This window comes from Amphibalanus amphitrite, unplaced genomic scaffold (assembly GCF_019059575.1).
Source record: "Amphibalanus amphitrite isolate SeventyFive unplaced genomic scaffold, NRLGWU_Aamphi_draft 000696F_arrow, whole genome shotgun sequence".
In the NCBI taxonomy this organism is placed as follows: Eukaryota; Metazoa; Arthropoda; class Thecostraca; order Balanomorpha; family Balanidae; genus Amphibalanus; species Amphibalanus amphitrite.
The window spans coordinates 84,730-97,817 of NW_024882190.1; the positions used below are offsets into that span (position 1 = coordinate 84,730).

Here is a 13,088-nt window from a genome sequence, read left to right on the forward strand (position 1 = left end):
ACAGGTCAGATGAGAGTATTGATTGGTCAAGTCAAATCGGGCCAGGTCATATGGTGAATTGTACTCAACGCAGCAGCCTTTCACTATAAATGCATTTGACGAGCGACACCTACGGGGTCGTGCGGCAAAAACTTTCTCTGTCCGCGGGCGCCACTGCAGCGACACCTGCCGTGTGGCTCCAACACTATTGGCTCAGTCTGTGCGCCCACGCCGTGCCGCGAGCACCGATCCTACACATTGTTCAGCGTTCTTGTCTTTCCGATTGTAGTTGGACCACATCTGGTGAGTTCTCCCCACGTGGTGGGTGCATTACGCCGAGATGGCCTGGCTGGGCCGTGGTGTCGTATGTTTATGTTCGCCCAGTGGGCTCGCGGCACTGGCAGCCGGCTCTCAGTTAGGAACTGCCAGACCAAAGTACCAGTCGCTGGCTGTTTTATTTTTTTTTTCTATCATTGCCTCTAGGGCCCTTGCCGCAGGTTCCTGCACCACCGACAACTGTGGTGTCCCCTACGGCCGCAGGGGCGCGCCGCGGCCCGCGATCGCGTCGTCGGCCATAGCGCGTTTGCGCCGGCGACCGTATACGCAGTTACGCTCGTGCCGCAATTCAGGGAGTTACGTCTTATGCTGCCACCAGACTGCTAGCCTCGTATCTTGTTGTATTCATCGCCCTGTCCACGCGCATGACCTAATGTCTCTGTGCACCCAAGGCCAAGCCACCCTGACGCCATCTTGGCGGGTCCGAGCAGCAATCGTGTGACCTCTGCCCAGCGATCGCGTGATCGTGACGTCAGCGGTAGGTGTGGACACCTCCAGCGCTGGTGGCGCCGCGGCGGCAGCGACAGCAACTGCTGGTAGCCACGTGGCCGCCAGCGGCGCAGGCGCGGGCGTGTCATTACGTAACCGTCATCCGCGCCGTGAGGCGGCCCGGGTGATTCACCCGCCGTGACGTCAGCTGACCGTGACCGTGGCCTAGCGGCCTTTGGCCCGGCGACCGGACCGCAGGTCCGCAGCTGATTGGGGGTCGTCTTGCACCGGGTCTGCAGCGGGCCATCTGGGCTGGAGTCAGGTCACTGCTGGCTGTATGCCACTCTGTGGGAAGCAGCGTTAGTCGGTCACAATTTGGCCAGACGTGTACGCAATCGTGTATGCCTGAGAGGCAGCGTTAGTCGGTCACAGATTGGCCTGACGTGTACGCAACCGTATATGCCTGGGAGGCAGCGTTAGTCGGTCACAGATTGGCCTGACGTGTACGCAACGGTGTATGGGCTGGAGTCAGCTCACTGCTGGCCGTATGCCACTCTGTGGGACGCAGCGTTAGTCGGTCACAATTTGGCCAGACGTGTACGCAATCGTGGATGCCTGAGAGGCAGCGTTAGTCGGTCACAGATTGGCCTGACGCGTACGCAACCGTATATGCCTGAGAGGCAGCGTTAGTCGGTCACAGATTGGCCTGACGTGTACGCAACGGTATATGCCTGAGCTGCAGCGTTAGTCGGTCACAGATTGGCTGGACGTATACGCAACCGTGTATGCTATATCGGTTTCGTCCGCGTCCCACTCTGGGAGCGTCCAGGGCTTACGTAATTTTGTTTTTCTCATTGCAGGCATGCTCGTCGTAGGGGACAGCTATGCTGTCCACCTCCCCCGCCGCTGTTCGCCCCACCTTGCCGTGGCGGCGGCCGGTGTTCGCGGAGGCTGCGTCAATGACGACGGCTTCAGGCGCTGGGCCATCCGGGCCGCAGTTCGTGCCCGTCCTCGCGTGGTCACGCTCGTGGCGGGCGGAAATGACCTCGCCAGAAGGGACTGCCGCGTTCAGCGGTGGCTCGCCAACCTCCAGGAACTGACGCTCGGGCTCCTGGCAGCCGGAGTCGTTCGCGTCTATGTGCTGCCCATCCCTCCGCGCACAGGCTTTCCATCCAGCGGCGTGTCGGCGCGAATTTTCCGGCGGCGGCGCCGCGCGCTCTGCCTCGGCTACAATCGGGTGGCCAACAAACTGTTGCGCCGCCTTTTCCGCCAACCGCCGGTGCTCCTGCTCCACTTTGTGCCGCCACCTGACTTTCTGGCGTCGGATGGGGTTCATCCGTCCGCGGCCGGGTGGCGCACCCTGGAGAGCGTGCTACAGGAGGCTATGGACGCCTCCTCCGGGATTTAGCGTGTACCGGGTCGCTCCCGTGCTGTGTCGTGTGTGTCCCCCCCCCTCCTAACCGGCTGGCCGTTTAAATACACATTCCCGCTAACATCGTCGTCTATTTTCATGCATTCGGAGCTGCTATGTCACGGGCCAAGTCGTCGGCGGGCCGTGCCCCGGCACGCCCCCTGCCAGCGCCACGGACGGACGCGCCGCGACGCGCCACTACGAGACGCTCCGCGGCGGCCGCGGCCGCGTCTGGCGCTGGTGCCACGAGCCGCCGCCCGCCCGCTGCTGCGGCGAGGCGACAGGCCGCAGTGATGGCCACCACTCCGCCCAATCCAGGGCGGGGCCATGCTGCTACAACGTCGGCCGCCGCCGCCTCGCCCCCTGACGCCGCGGTCATCGACCCCGCCGCTCTTCAAACAATGGTGGGCGACATGGTCCGGGCCGCCGTCGCCGCCGCTCTACCTGCCAGCGAGCCATCACCGCCGGCGACGGTCGCCGTGCAGCGCGGTCCGGCACAGCGTCTCCAGGATGGGCCAGCTGCCCATCTGACGTCCGCCGACCACGCCTACACGCCGGCTGCCGAACTGCAAGCCGGGCCAATGGCGCTCCCGGCGGTTCTCTCCGGCGCCCCTCCGACCGCCGCCGGCCCTGCTCCACCTGCGCACCTGCCAGCGGCGCAGTTGCCCGTCGCCGGCCGTCCGCCGGCGCCGGTGGAAAATGCCGCAGGTGACGACCTAGCGGCCCGCGCTGCCGTATCCCCCGCGGTGGCGGCCCTCATCGTGTCCCATCAATTCATTGACCTAAACACTCTCCTCAACGACTCTATCCCCCCGGCAGAACCAGGGCTGTTTTGCCTTATCGACGGCCGTCTCCGTCCCTCGGTACAGCGCCGCCCAATCCCGCATTTCGGCGCCTGGGCCACCGCGTTTCTTCGATACGCGGCCGTGTACTTGGCTGCCCACCCCGCTGACGCCTCCGGTCTGTTGCGCCACATGCAACAAGTGTCCTCGCTGCAGGCGCCCGGCCTTGGATTCGCGTGGCGCGATTTCGATGAGGCCTTTCGGCGCGCACGGGGCCTCTGCCCGGAAGCTCACCCATGGGGCTCCACGGCGGCCACGTCTCCCATTTGGCTCACCGCAATCGCTCGCGGAATCGCCGGTTCTCGGGCCGGGTCTGCAGCCGGTGTAAGCGGCGAGGGTCGGGGCGGCTCTAGCCGGCCGGCCGCCGCGTCTGGCTCTTTTCGCGCGCTCTGCCTCGGCTACAATCGCGCCGCCGGGTGCCGCCGGTCCCCGTGCCTGTTCCGGCACGAGTGCCGCCTCTGCCGTGGCCCCCATAGCGTGCTCGCCTGCCCTCGCCGCGCCGCCCCAGCCCTCCCCGGCACCCGCCGCCCCGGCCGCGAATGACTCCCTCAGCTGCGGCTGCCAGCTGACAAGCTGGCACGTGCCAGGGCAGGCCTCACGAGCCTGCTGGCCCGCCGGAAAGCGCCCCTCCGCATGGTCCGTGAATGCACGGGGCTCCTCAGCTTTGCGTGCACCGCAGTGCCACTCGGTCGCCCGTTCCTACGGCGCATGTTCGACTTGTGTCGCGGCGTGTCGCGCCCTCACCACCGCGTCACGATCACCCGGGCGGCCAGACAGGATATGCGCGCCTGGCTGCTGTTTCTAGACCGTTTCCCAGGCCGCGCGATTCTCGCTCACCGGCGCTGGTTGTTGGAGCCGGGTCTTATCCTGGAGACGGAAGCCTCCAGCTCGGTCGGGCTCGGTGCCATCTGCGGCGAGGACTGGCTCCTGGGGCCGTGGCCCGCGTCCCTCCGCGAGGCCCCTATCAGCGTTTTGGAACTAGTGGCTGTCGCTGTAGCCGTGCACGTGTGGCGAGATCGGTTCGCGCATCGCTGCGTCCTTGTGCGCTCAGATAACTCCGCTGTGGTGGCCTGTATAACCTCTCAGTCATCTCGCTCGCCTGCCCTAATGCCATGGCTCCGATTCCTTTTTCTCACCACCGTCTCTCATAACATTCTCGTGCGTGCCGTGCACATACCCGGCATCGCCAATGCAGCAGCTGACGCCCTGTCCCGCGGTCTTGTGCAGGTCTTCAAGGAGCTCCGCCCGTCCGCAGCAGCCACGCCGACGTCCTGGGACTGGCCGGCCTGCGGCACGCTCTCACCGTTCACCAGCTAGCTGGTGCCGCGCTAGCTCCTGCCACCATTCGCTCTTATCGAGCAGTGTGGGGCCAAATCCGCGTTTTCCTCACTCTGCCGCCCACTGCTGCCCTGTTTCCCATCTCAGTGGCCGACACTGCTGATTTCCTGGCCTCTCGACACGAGCAGGGCTGTTCCGCTTCCACCCTCGCCGCCGAGGCGTCTGCCATCTCCTACGGCCACAAGCTAGCCGGCGCGCCGGATCCCACGGCGGACTTCCGGGTGCGACAGCTGTTAGCGGGATCCCGCCGGCTACGGCCGAGTGCGGACAACCGCCTCGCCGTCTCCCTGACCGAGCTCGGCGAGCTCTGCGCCGCACTCCATTTCCTAGGCCTCTCCCCGGTAGACCGTGCTGCATTCCGTGCCATCTTTACATTGGCTTTCTTTGCTATGCTTCGCCCGGGCGAGGTCGTGCGCGGCCGAGACCTGACCCACACAGTCCGACTCAGCCACGTGAGTCTCGTCGGCCCCCAGCTTTCTCTCACCATTCCATCCTCAAAAACGTCGGCCTCCCCGTTCACCACCACGCTTCGAGCCCGGCCTGATCTTGCCACGTGTCCGGTCGCCGCTGTCCGCGACTACCTCGCGGTCCGCGGCACGGGCCTTCCTGATGACGCACTGTTTATCGGCGGCCATCGCCGCCCTCTGACATCGCGCGATCTCACTCGCGTACTTCGCATGGCGGGCCGTCGAGCTGGTCTCAACCCAGCCCGCCTCTCCGGGCACTGCCTTCGCATCAGCGGCGCCTCCCACGGCGCCGCAGTCGGACTAACGGAGCCCCAACTCTGCCACGCCGGCCGCTGGTCGTCCCAGGCCGTGCGGCGATACGTACGGCGGCCGGTCTCCCTCCTTCAGGCATCCTAAGCGGCGGGTCCCGTCCAAAGAGGGTTAACGTTGCCGGCCTTCCACCGCTACCGCTCCCAAACCCGAGCCACAGCTGCCCGTTCTAGGTCTGGGTGCACGGGCCGCGCCCTAGCAGGCGTAGCGGCAGTCCCGACGCTGCCTGTTCAGGCCCGGGCTCCCAAACCGCCGCCCTCGCAGGCGGAGCGGCGGCGTCCTTGGCCACCTGCCTGTTTTCGGTCCGGGATCCCGGACCGCCGCCTTCACGGGCGAGCGGCAGTCTTGTCAGCTGCCTGTTTTAGGTCCGGGCCCCCGGACCCCCGCCTCACGGGCGGAGCGGTAGTCTGTCAGCTGCCTGTTTCAGGTCCGGGCTCTGGGACCGCCGCCCTCGCCGGCGGAGCGGCAGTCCCAACTCCCCGGCTGCGCGCCACAGTGATGTATCTGTATATGTGTAACGTCGGGCTCGCGTGTTCATTGTTGGTTTAGCTCGCCCGCACAGCTATAACCCAGATGAAACTGCCGTTTCTACGCCACAGCCGCACCGCCGACGGTGCCATGTTTGTGCGTCGCGTGAGGTGAATTACGCCGTGCGCGGCATGTCATGTCCTCTGCCGTCGCGTTATCGCCACGTCTGTTAATCCAGAGGCATCCATCGTTTTCCATTAGCTTTCTGCCGCCCTGGCAATTTTGTTCATAGCGAATGCCTCTCCGTTCCGCGCGGGTGCAGATGGGGTGTTGGGCGTAATCTGCACCCAAAGTGCATGACGGGTGTACAAACGTACGAATACACAGACCCATATTCATCAGTCATGCATTTGCAAGCGCAGCGGAACGGAGAAATGCATTTGACGAGCGACACCTACGGGGTCGTGCGGCAAAAACTTTCTCTGTCCGCGGGCGCCACTGCAGCGACACCTGCCGTGTGGCTCCAACACTATTGGCTCAGTCTGTGCGCCCACGCCGTGCCGCGAGCACCGATCCTACACATTGTTCAGCGTTCTTGTCTTTCCGATTGTCCACCGCCACCCCGCCGCCGCCTGTGGTACTGTGTTTCCATGCATTGCTGGCTGTGTAAGCGTAATCTGCACCCAAAGTGCATGACGGGTGTACAAACGTACGAATACACAGACCCATATTCATCAGTCATGCATTTGCAAGCGCAGCGGAACGGAGAAAAATTGTTGGAGAGGTTTGTGTGTTATTCCGTTGTTTTGCTTTATAAGTGTTTTTTTTTTTAACATCTAGAATTTCATCGAACTAAGTAAGGGATGTTTTTGGTAAAATGTCAGCTAAACAATGAAATAGGTACTCATAGGTACTCAGCTTTTTGCAAGCAGTGGCAGGTATGTGTAAGGTAACACGATTCCATGGAGACAAGAGCCTTGTCTTTGCCAGAAATGTCGATCGAGAGTTAAAGCACAAGCCAGAGTCATCTCTATATTTAGAGAAGTATATGCACCAGCACTACTTGGCCAGATAATCCCATATGGAGAGGCATACTCTTAGCGTGCAAACTCTCTTGACCACCTGTGGTCAGGAAGAGCAGTCCAGTTGGGTGCTGAGCAGTCCAGTTTGTTCCAGTCCATCCACGTCAATTGTGGAAGCCAATTATTGACCGGGATATCTGGGTCTGGCCGAAGGACTGAACATAAAACAAAACCAATAAAAATCAACGAAATAAACAGCAAGCACACTGCTTGCAACAACGTGTATAAGAAAAACACTGTTCCTTACAACCATCGACATCTGATGAATGTGGCGTAATCGACGAATGAATACACCGGCATGTTCTATGCCTTCACGGTTCATGCAACGATGAGGAGAAAAAGATTAGGCATGCCCCATATACCTAAGTAAATGCCATCCAATAAGAGAGAGAGAGAGAGAGAGAGAGAGAGAGAGAGAGAGAGAGAGAGAGAGAGAGAGAGAGAGAGAGAGAGAGAGAGAGAGAGAGAGAGAGAGAGAGAGAGAGAGAGAGAGAGAGAGAGAGAGAGAGAGAGACCGGAGAGACAGAGAGAGACGGAGAGAAAGTCCGACAATAAATAATTAAAGATATACAAGTAGCGTAGAACATTTCCTATATTGGACAAAAAAAAATCGATAAGCATTAATATTCGCCAAAAATAATGTCAGTCTAAAAATACAAACTGCCAATAGCGCATGGAACTATAACTCGATTAATTTTAATTTAGACCGCAACCTCTCTAGAGCTATATAGGTCAAACTGCAACAACAGCTTACCTTTCCGTTGTGTTCTAGACTATAGCTCTAAAGCGAAGCCAGCAGCTCTAGCAGCACATCCAATGGAGCGCCACGAACTTGTCGGTCTGTCAAACGCCGACCAACCACATGCTAAGCCGAGTCCCGAGCGTCGAGCTTGTGAGATCCTCTCTCCACAGCTTCTATAGCTACGGCGTACCATGAAACTGCCAGGTCGCTGCCTACCTAACCCCATCCTAATGAGGGCAGCATACTCACAATCCGGAGCCAGAAGGGGGTAGCAGCGGTCGCTGGCTCATGGGAGCCTGCTCCTCAGATTTTGCCCTTCACAGACACCAGGAGAAAGAGAGAAAGAGAGAACATGACACACAGGGAGAGAGTAGAGAGAGGGACGCGACCGGAGAGAGCGGCATGGCAGACGGTGGTGTCCGGTCGGCTGCCACGTAGCGGGCGATGCATGGCACACGGCACGGACACCCAAGCACGGGGAGGGGGAGAGAGAGTGGGGAGAGCGGAGTTCTAGGTTAGGGAGAGAGGGATGAGGGAAGAGGGAAAGTATGGTACAAATACACAGACGGTTTGATAGGGTGGCATAACATTTGTGTACAAAAGTAGCATGTAGCTAGTGAGATGATAGCAAGAAATGAAAAGAAAGTTGGTGGGTGTGGGTAAAGAAGTTGCATTTACAATCACAATACCACGTTTTACATGTACAATACATTGCAAAGCAAGACTGTACATTGTAGCTATTAAGTGCATGTTTACATGACCGTGATCACAAGAACAGCATTCAGGTAGGGAGCGAGTGAAAAGGCACAGACAGATAATAAAAGGGTATATGACACGGGGAAGGGCATCCTTTACATGTTCCTCACATGAATGCTGCAAAGGACGATAGCCACCTTGTCTTACCCACCAGATTCAATGCACCCCTCACTGTAAGCCATGCAGTAGCCCATTTCCCATCAAGACACACCGTTTCAGCAGCATACTCCTTCCTGAGGAGCACCACTCCCTAACGCCACTCTCGGCTGGTTGTGGCGCATTACCTACTCCAAGACACCTTGCCACTGCAATGTGGACGTCCCAGAGCATCATGCGGCAACACTCACGTGGGCGGGCTGGGGTAGGGGATCTGATGTATTCGCCACGTGGCCACCGAGAGCGAGTGCTCGTCAGAAGCGTAGCAGCGCCAGAGACACTGGATGAGGATGGCAGCCGGGTGGCGGCGCCGGATCATGTGTTTCTGGCGCTGCTGCTGCTGCACCTTCAGGGCCAGACCCGAGCCCAGAATACCCTGTGGACGCAGACAGAGGGGGATCAGTGCTACAAGGGAACCATCAGTGATGCGTTTACTGGTCATATGACGTAGGGATACGAAAATAAGTCATTTGATTCGCTGGGTAAATTTTAGGGAGAGCGGAAGGAGAACGCCTTGTTCAAATCAATCTGTCTCAGATCTAAAAAACATTACAGTTATTTTCACAGCTATGATAAATGATAACAATAACACGTCAAATGTATATTTAGACACACAAAGCTTTCGGTATGAAAATACCTTGGTCACTGTGTTAACAGAAATGAGGACAGAAATTGTCACCGGCAGCTTGTACAAAAATATAAAATAGCACTCGAAAAATAGATCACAATCACGAGATTATCTATCGGGGTCCTGCCACTAGGCTTACAGCGCATGTTGCTAAAGTTATAAATCCAGTCCTAGTATTGATGGTATCGCGTGCTGATATGTGAGCCGCTTCTAAGATTTTTCGTGTCGTTTTTCGTGCGCCCTTCTCTAATAATCGAGTTGCTCCCCAGTTCGGTAAATGATGAGATTGTTCGGCATGTACGACGATTGCGAACCACTCAGAAAACACTTTGAGAACATTTTTGAATAAGGGCTCATATGAGTGCCAAAACAGGGCTCAAATCTGTATGATTTTAAAATCGGGATCAGTTAGGCGCCCTTTTCGGGCTCAAAGTACATTAGCCCCGAAAGCGGCATCAGTTCGTCTTCCTTTTCGGGCTCAATTCGAGCTGCGTTTTAGGGCTCCATACGACATTCCGCCATTCCGTTTTTTGCTGTTTTCAGTGCCATGTGTTGGTGTACCTACCGCCGTGATTTCAAAATGAATGGTAAGTTATTAGTTATCAGTTATCGCTATCTTTTAGAAAAAATCAAGATGTTGATGCTCATGCCATTTTAATCCCTTATCAATTAAAATTGTGGTGGCATTTGTTCAGAAAAGGTCTGATCTACAATTGTGGCGCCGTTGATACGAATACGCACGGGTTTGATTATTCGTTTTTCTTGTATTTGCGCCACATGAAAGCATCATATCTGGATTCAGGATGTCAAATAGTGTAAGAATGTGCACAAATTTTGTCTGGTTCTTCGTGATGATGTGATTGAAGCAATGCTTTCAAGGGTAGGTAAGGATTTTGTTACTTGTTCGTAATGGTTATCTTGATGCTCAACTAAAATTAATCCTAACCTTGCCTACTAACCTATTAAGTTAAACTTAGTACCAATACCTACCAACCTACAACCTATTTGGATCTTTCATATACTTATAACATGCTGCTGCTTCTGCTAACATGCTGCGGAATGCTGGTTGACATGATGGAATGCTGGTATGACAGTGTTCCATGTTTCAGAATTTTAGGTGAATAACCACACATGACGGGGAAAATGTTTTCATCCTAAAAATATGACAAGTGGCTTTATTTCATCTTTGCTAAAAAAATATGTCAAAAGTTTGATTCAACAGCCAGCTGCCAGGTTACGCATGACTTGACAGTTGATGCATCTACTCTACATCATTTCATTTCAGATCCTGTGAAGGTTCTGACAAAATCTGAGGTAAAAATGGCATTATGCAGTTTTGCGGAAAGACTAAATCTATCTCATTTTGTCTTCAGATTTTTTTATTGGGACACCCAATTGAAATCCAATTTTAGAACACTGTGACACCATGCCTGTGTGCCAAGTAAGAGGAAGGGTCTACAAGTATACATCAAGATAACCAATTATGGACAAGTTGAGACTTGAGTCATGAGCTCTTATTTGTGGTTACAATACCTTCAACTGCATGATTTTGCACAACTTCCATACAGGCATCCAGACTGGAAAAGGTTCAAGTCCATACTTATTCTGGTGCTTGAATATGGCAGTTCAAAGATGGAAGGCATATGATGCTACAAAATGAAAAAAATAATTCAACTTACAAAAAATAGGTATTCATATCTATCCTAAACTAAACTAACCTAAACTTACCTAACCTAATCCAACCCAACCCAACCACCCCAACCAGCCCAGCCCAGCCCAACCCAGCCCAGCCCAGCCCAGCCCAGCCCAGCCCAGCCCAGCCCAACCCAACCCAAAACCTACAGTCTAAAACCTAGAGCTAAAACCTGCAGCCCAAACTGGAAAACATCCATATGGTACGCCGGACGCCCGTGAAGCCGTCATGCGCCGAAGTTCGGCGCAAGCTATTTTGCAATTTGCGCTGAAATTTCTGCATTATTTGCGCCGAAGGTTAGTGCCCTTTTGCGTCAAAATTAAGCCACTTATACAAAAAGCACGTTTACATCTGCTGGCCAAGGTTTTATAAACCAGACAGAACGCTCTGGGCCTTAACCACTCCTGACTCCCATGTTTGAGCGTCCAAATTAGTTGATGTTTCCATGGAAGCTGAATACCACAATACGTGTAGCGCACTGTAGCATCGTGCCGTGAAATAAGGCTCGGGACGGAAGTTCCGGGGTCACAAAAATTGGTGTGGCGGTGTTGTCGCGGCTGGCGGGCTCCAGCAAGGGGTTTAAGTTTACGACACCACTCTTGTTTCAGGAGAGGTGTCAGCGATTCGAGACTACTTGGGCATGCGGGCAGCGGGGTCGGCGTGGCTGCCTGCGGCTGCGGCCACACATCTTGGCGTCCTGGAGGCGGAGATGCTGATGGTGGCATGAGTCATCACTGGCTGCCCGATTTCCATGCTCCAAGACTCGCCGTGAGGGCCGAGGCGGGCGTCGTGCCGATGGAGAGATGAGGAGGGATGCGCTGGCGTCGCGCCTACTGGCGAAGGCGCTCTCCCTCCCGTCGGAGGACCCGCCGCGTCGTGGCGGAAGCCCCCCCCCCCTCCAACCGTGACTGAAGTCAGTGACCGGCTGGAGAGAGCGCTCAGCGCGGGGGAGCGGTGTGGGACCACTGGAGTGGCGCTGCCCGCCGAGGCGCGCTTATCCACGAGACTGCCCCCGTAGACGCCAACAGACGGCGTCACGGTCCACCTGGACCTGCTGCCGATCGGGGCGTCCGCGACAGCGAGGAGGAGTGCTGCGGAGGCGTGACTGGGAGCGCTCCCCCAGCGTGCGACGTGGGCCTGGGTCGACGGGTCTGCGACCGGGGGAGTAATAGGAAGGCGGCGCTGGGGTCCTCACCGAGCACCCAGACAGTACAACATTGGTACTGCGGGAGGCGGCGGGGAGGATTTGCTCCATTTACCGATCTGAGATGGTGGCGCCCAAAACGGCAAAGCAACATCTCCTGAAGCACCCGTCCTTCGAGGAAGACCCCATAATCATTTGCTCCGACTCGCAGGCGTCGCTGGCGACGCCACGAGGTGGACAAGTGGCCCAGACACCCCCCCCCCTCATCCCCTAGGTGCCGCCATCTGGGAGTATATGATGGCCCTAGTGGCTGTAGGGGGCCGAAGAATCCACCATAGAAGGAGGGCGGCGATAGCCCGATTAAGCTGGGCGTCCAGTGGAGCCTCGGCTCTATCATGGGCATTGGGCAAGGACTCTGCGAGCACCCCCGTCTCCTCCATCTTCGACGGCACTCCAGTCAGAAAGCTGTCCCCACCCGAGTTTCCCAGCAGCATGGGCCACATGAAACCGAACAGCGCCGAGCCGCTCGACGCTGAGGACCAGGCGAGAGTAACAGTGAAAAGGTGAAACGCTCGAAACGGCGCGCGCCGCCGGCCGAGGGCGCCGAGCCGGCCCAGGCCGGCTGCGGGTCAAACAGAAGCCGTCTCCGCGGCGGCCGCCCAGTGACAGCGACTCGGACTGACGTCGAGGCACCGCTGCCGCCTCCGCCGACCAACCCGCCGCCCAGCAAGGGCAGTTTGAAGGCGGCTGCGCCGGTGAAGGTGGCGCGGCCTGGCAGGGGCCGCGGCCGGCCCACTCCCAGCTACCCGTCCCGCGAGGTGCTCAGTACCACCGACTCGTCCGATTCTGAGGCAGCGCCGTCGGCGGGCCGCCGCCAGCAGTGACGACGACCGGCTGGCGGTGTTCGCGCGGGACTTGTCCGACTCTTGGTACTCGGACCTGCCGCCCAAACTGGACGCCGGCGGCGTGAGCACCAGCAACGCCAATAAAAAGTCCACCTTCATCCGGCTCTTCTCGCACCGTGTCAAAAGGACTACGCCGCGCGGCCGGCCGGCCAACTCGAATGAGCGCAGCGAAGGGCACACGTCCCCGACGGCGGCACTGGCGCCTCCCGCCGCGCCGCTGCCGGCGTTGCTGGCAACGCCGATCCAGGCCCATCGATTTCTACTGTTTTGTTGCCTACGTGCCGCTGCCGCCGCTCAGCCAGCACAATGGCGTGCCGGTGTTGCGCTGTCGGATCGAAAAGCGGCTCGTGCAGCGGACGGACGGGTGCGGCCCGCGCGATGAGCCGCCGCCGCACACCGAGCT

General features: G+C 57.7%; 2 protein-coding genes across 2 annotated transcripts in view; one reads left to right on the plus strand and one right to left on the minus strand.

Moving 5' to 3' along the window:
- LOC122364776 (potassium voltage-gated channel subfamily KQT member 5-like) overlaps nt 1-13,088 on the minus strand; it is an 83,964-nt gene that overhangs the window by 34,349 nt on the left and 36,527 nt on the right. Inside the window, exon 3 of the mRNA XM_043335502.1 lies at nt 8,507-8,691. Within this exon, the coding sequence (XP_043191437.1) occupies nt 8,507-8,691 (185 nt within the window). The remainder of the gene's footprint in view (nt 1-8,506; nt 8,692-13,088) is intronic.
- Nucleotides 94-6,271, plus strand: LOC122364757 (transcription initiation factor TFIID subunit 4-like). The gene is made up of 3 exons (XM_043335453.1): nt 94-282; nt 2,261-2,863; nt 4,225-6,271. Exons 2-3 carry the CDS (start codon nt 2,272-2,274, stop codon nt 5,196-5,198), a joined length of 1,566 nt encoding a protein of 521 aa, XP_043191388.1. The 5' UTR covers nt 94-282; nt 2,261-2,271; the 3' UTR covers nt 5,199-6,271.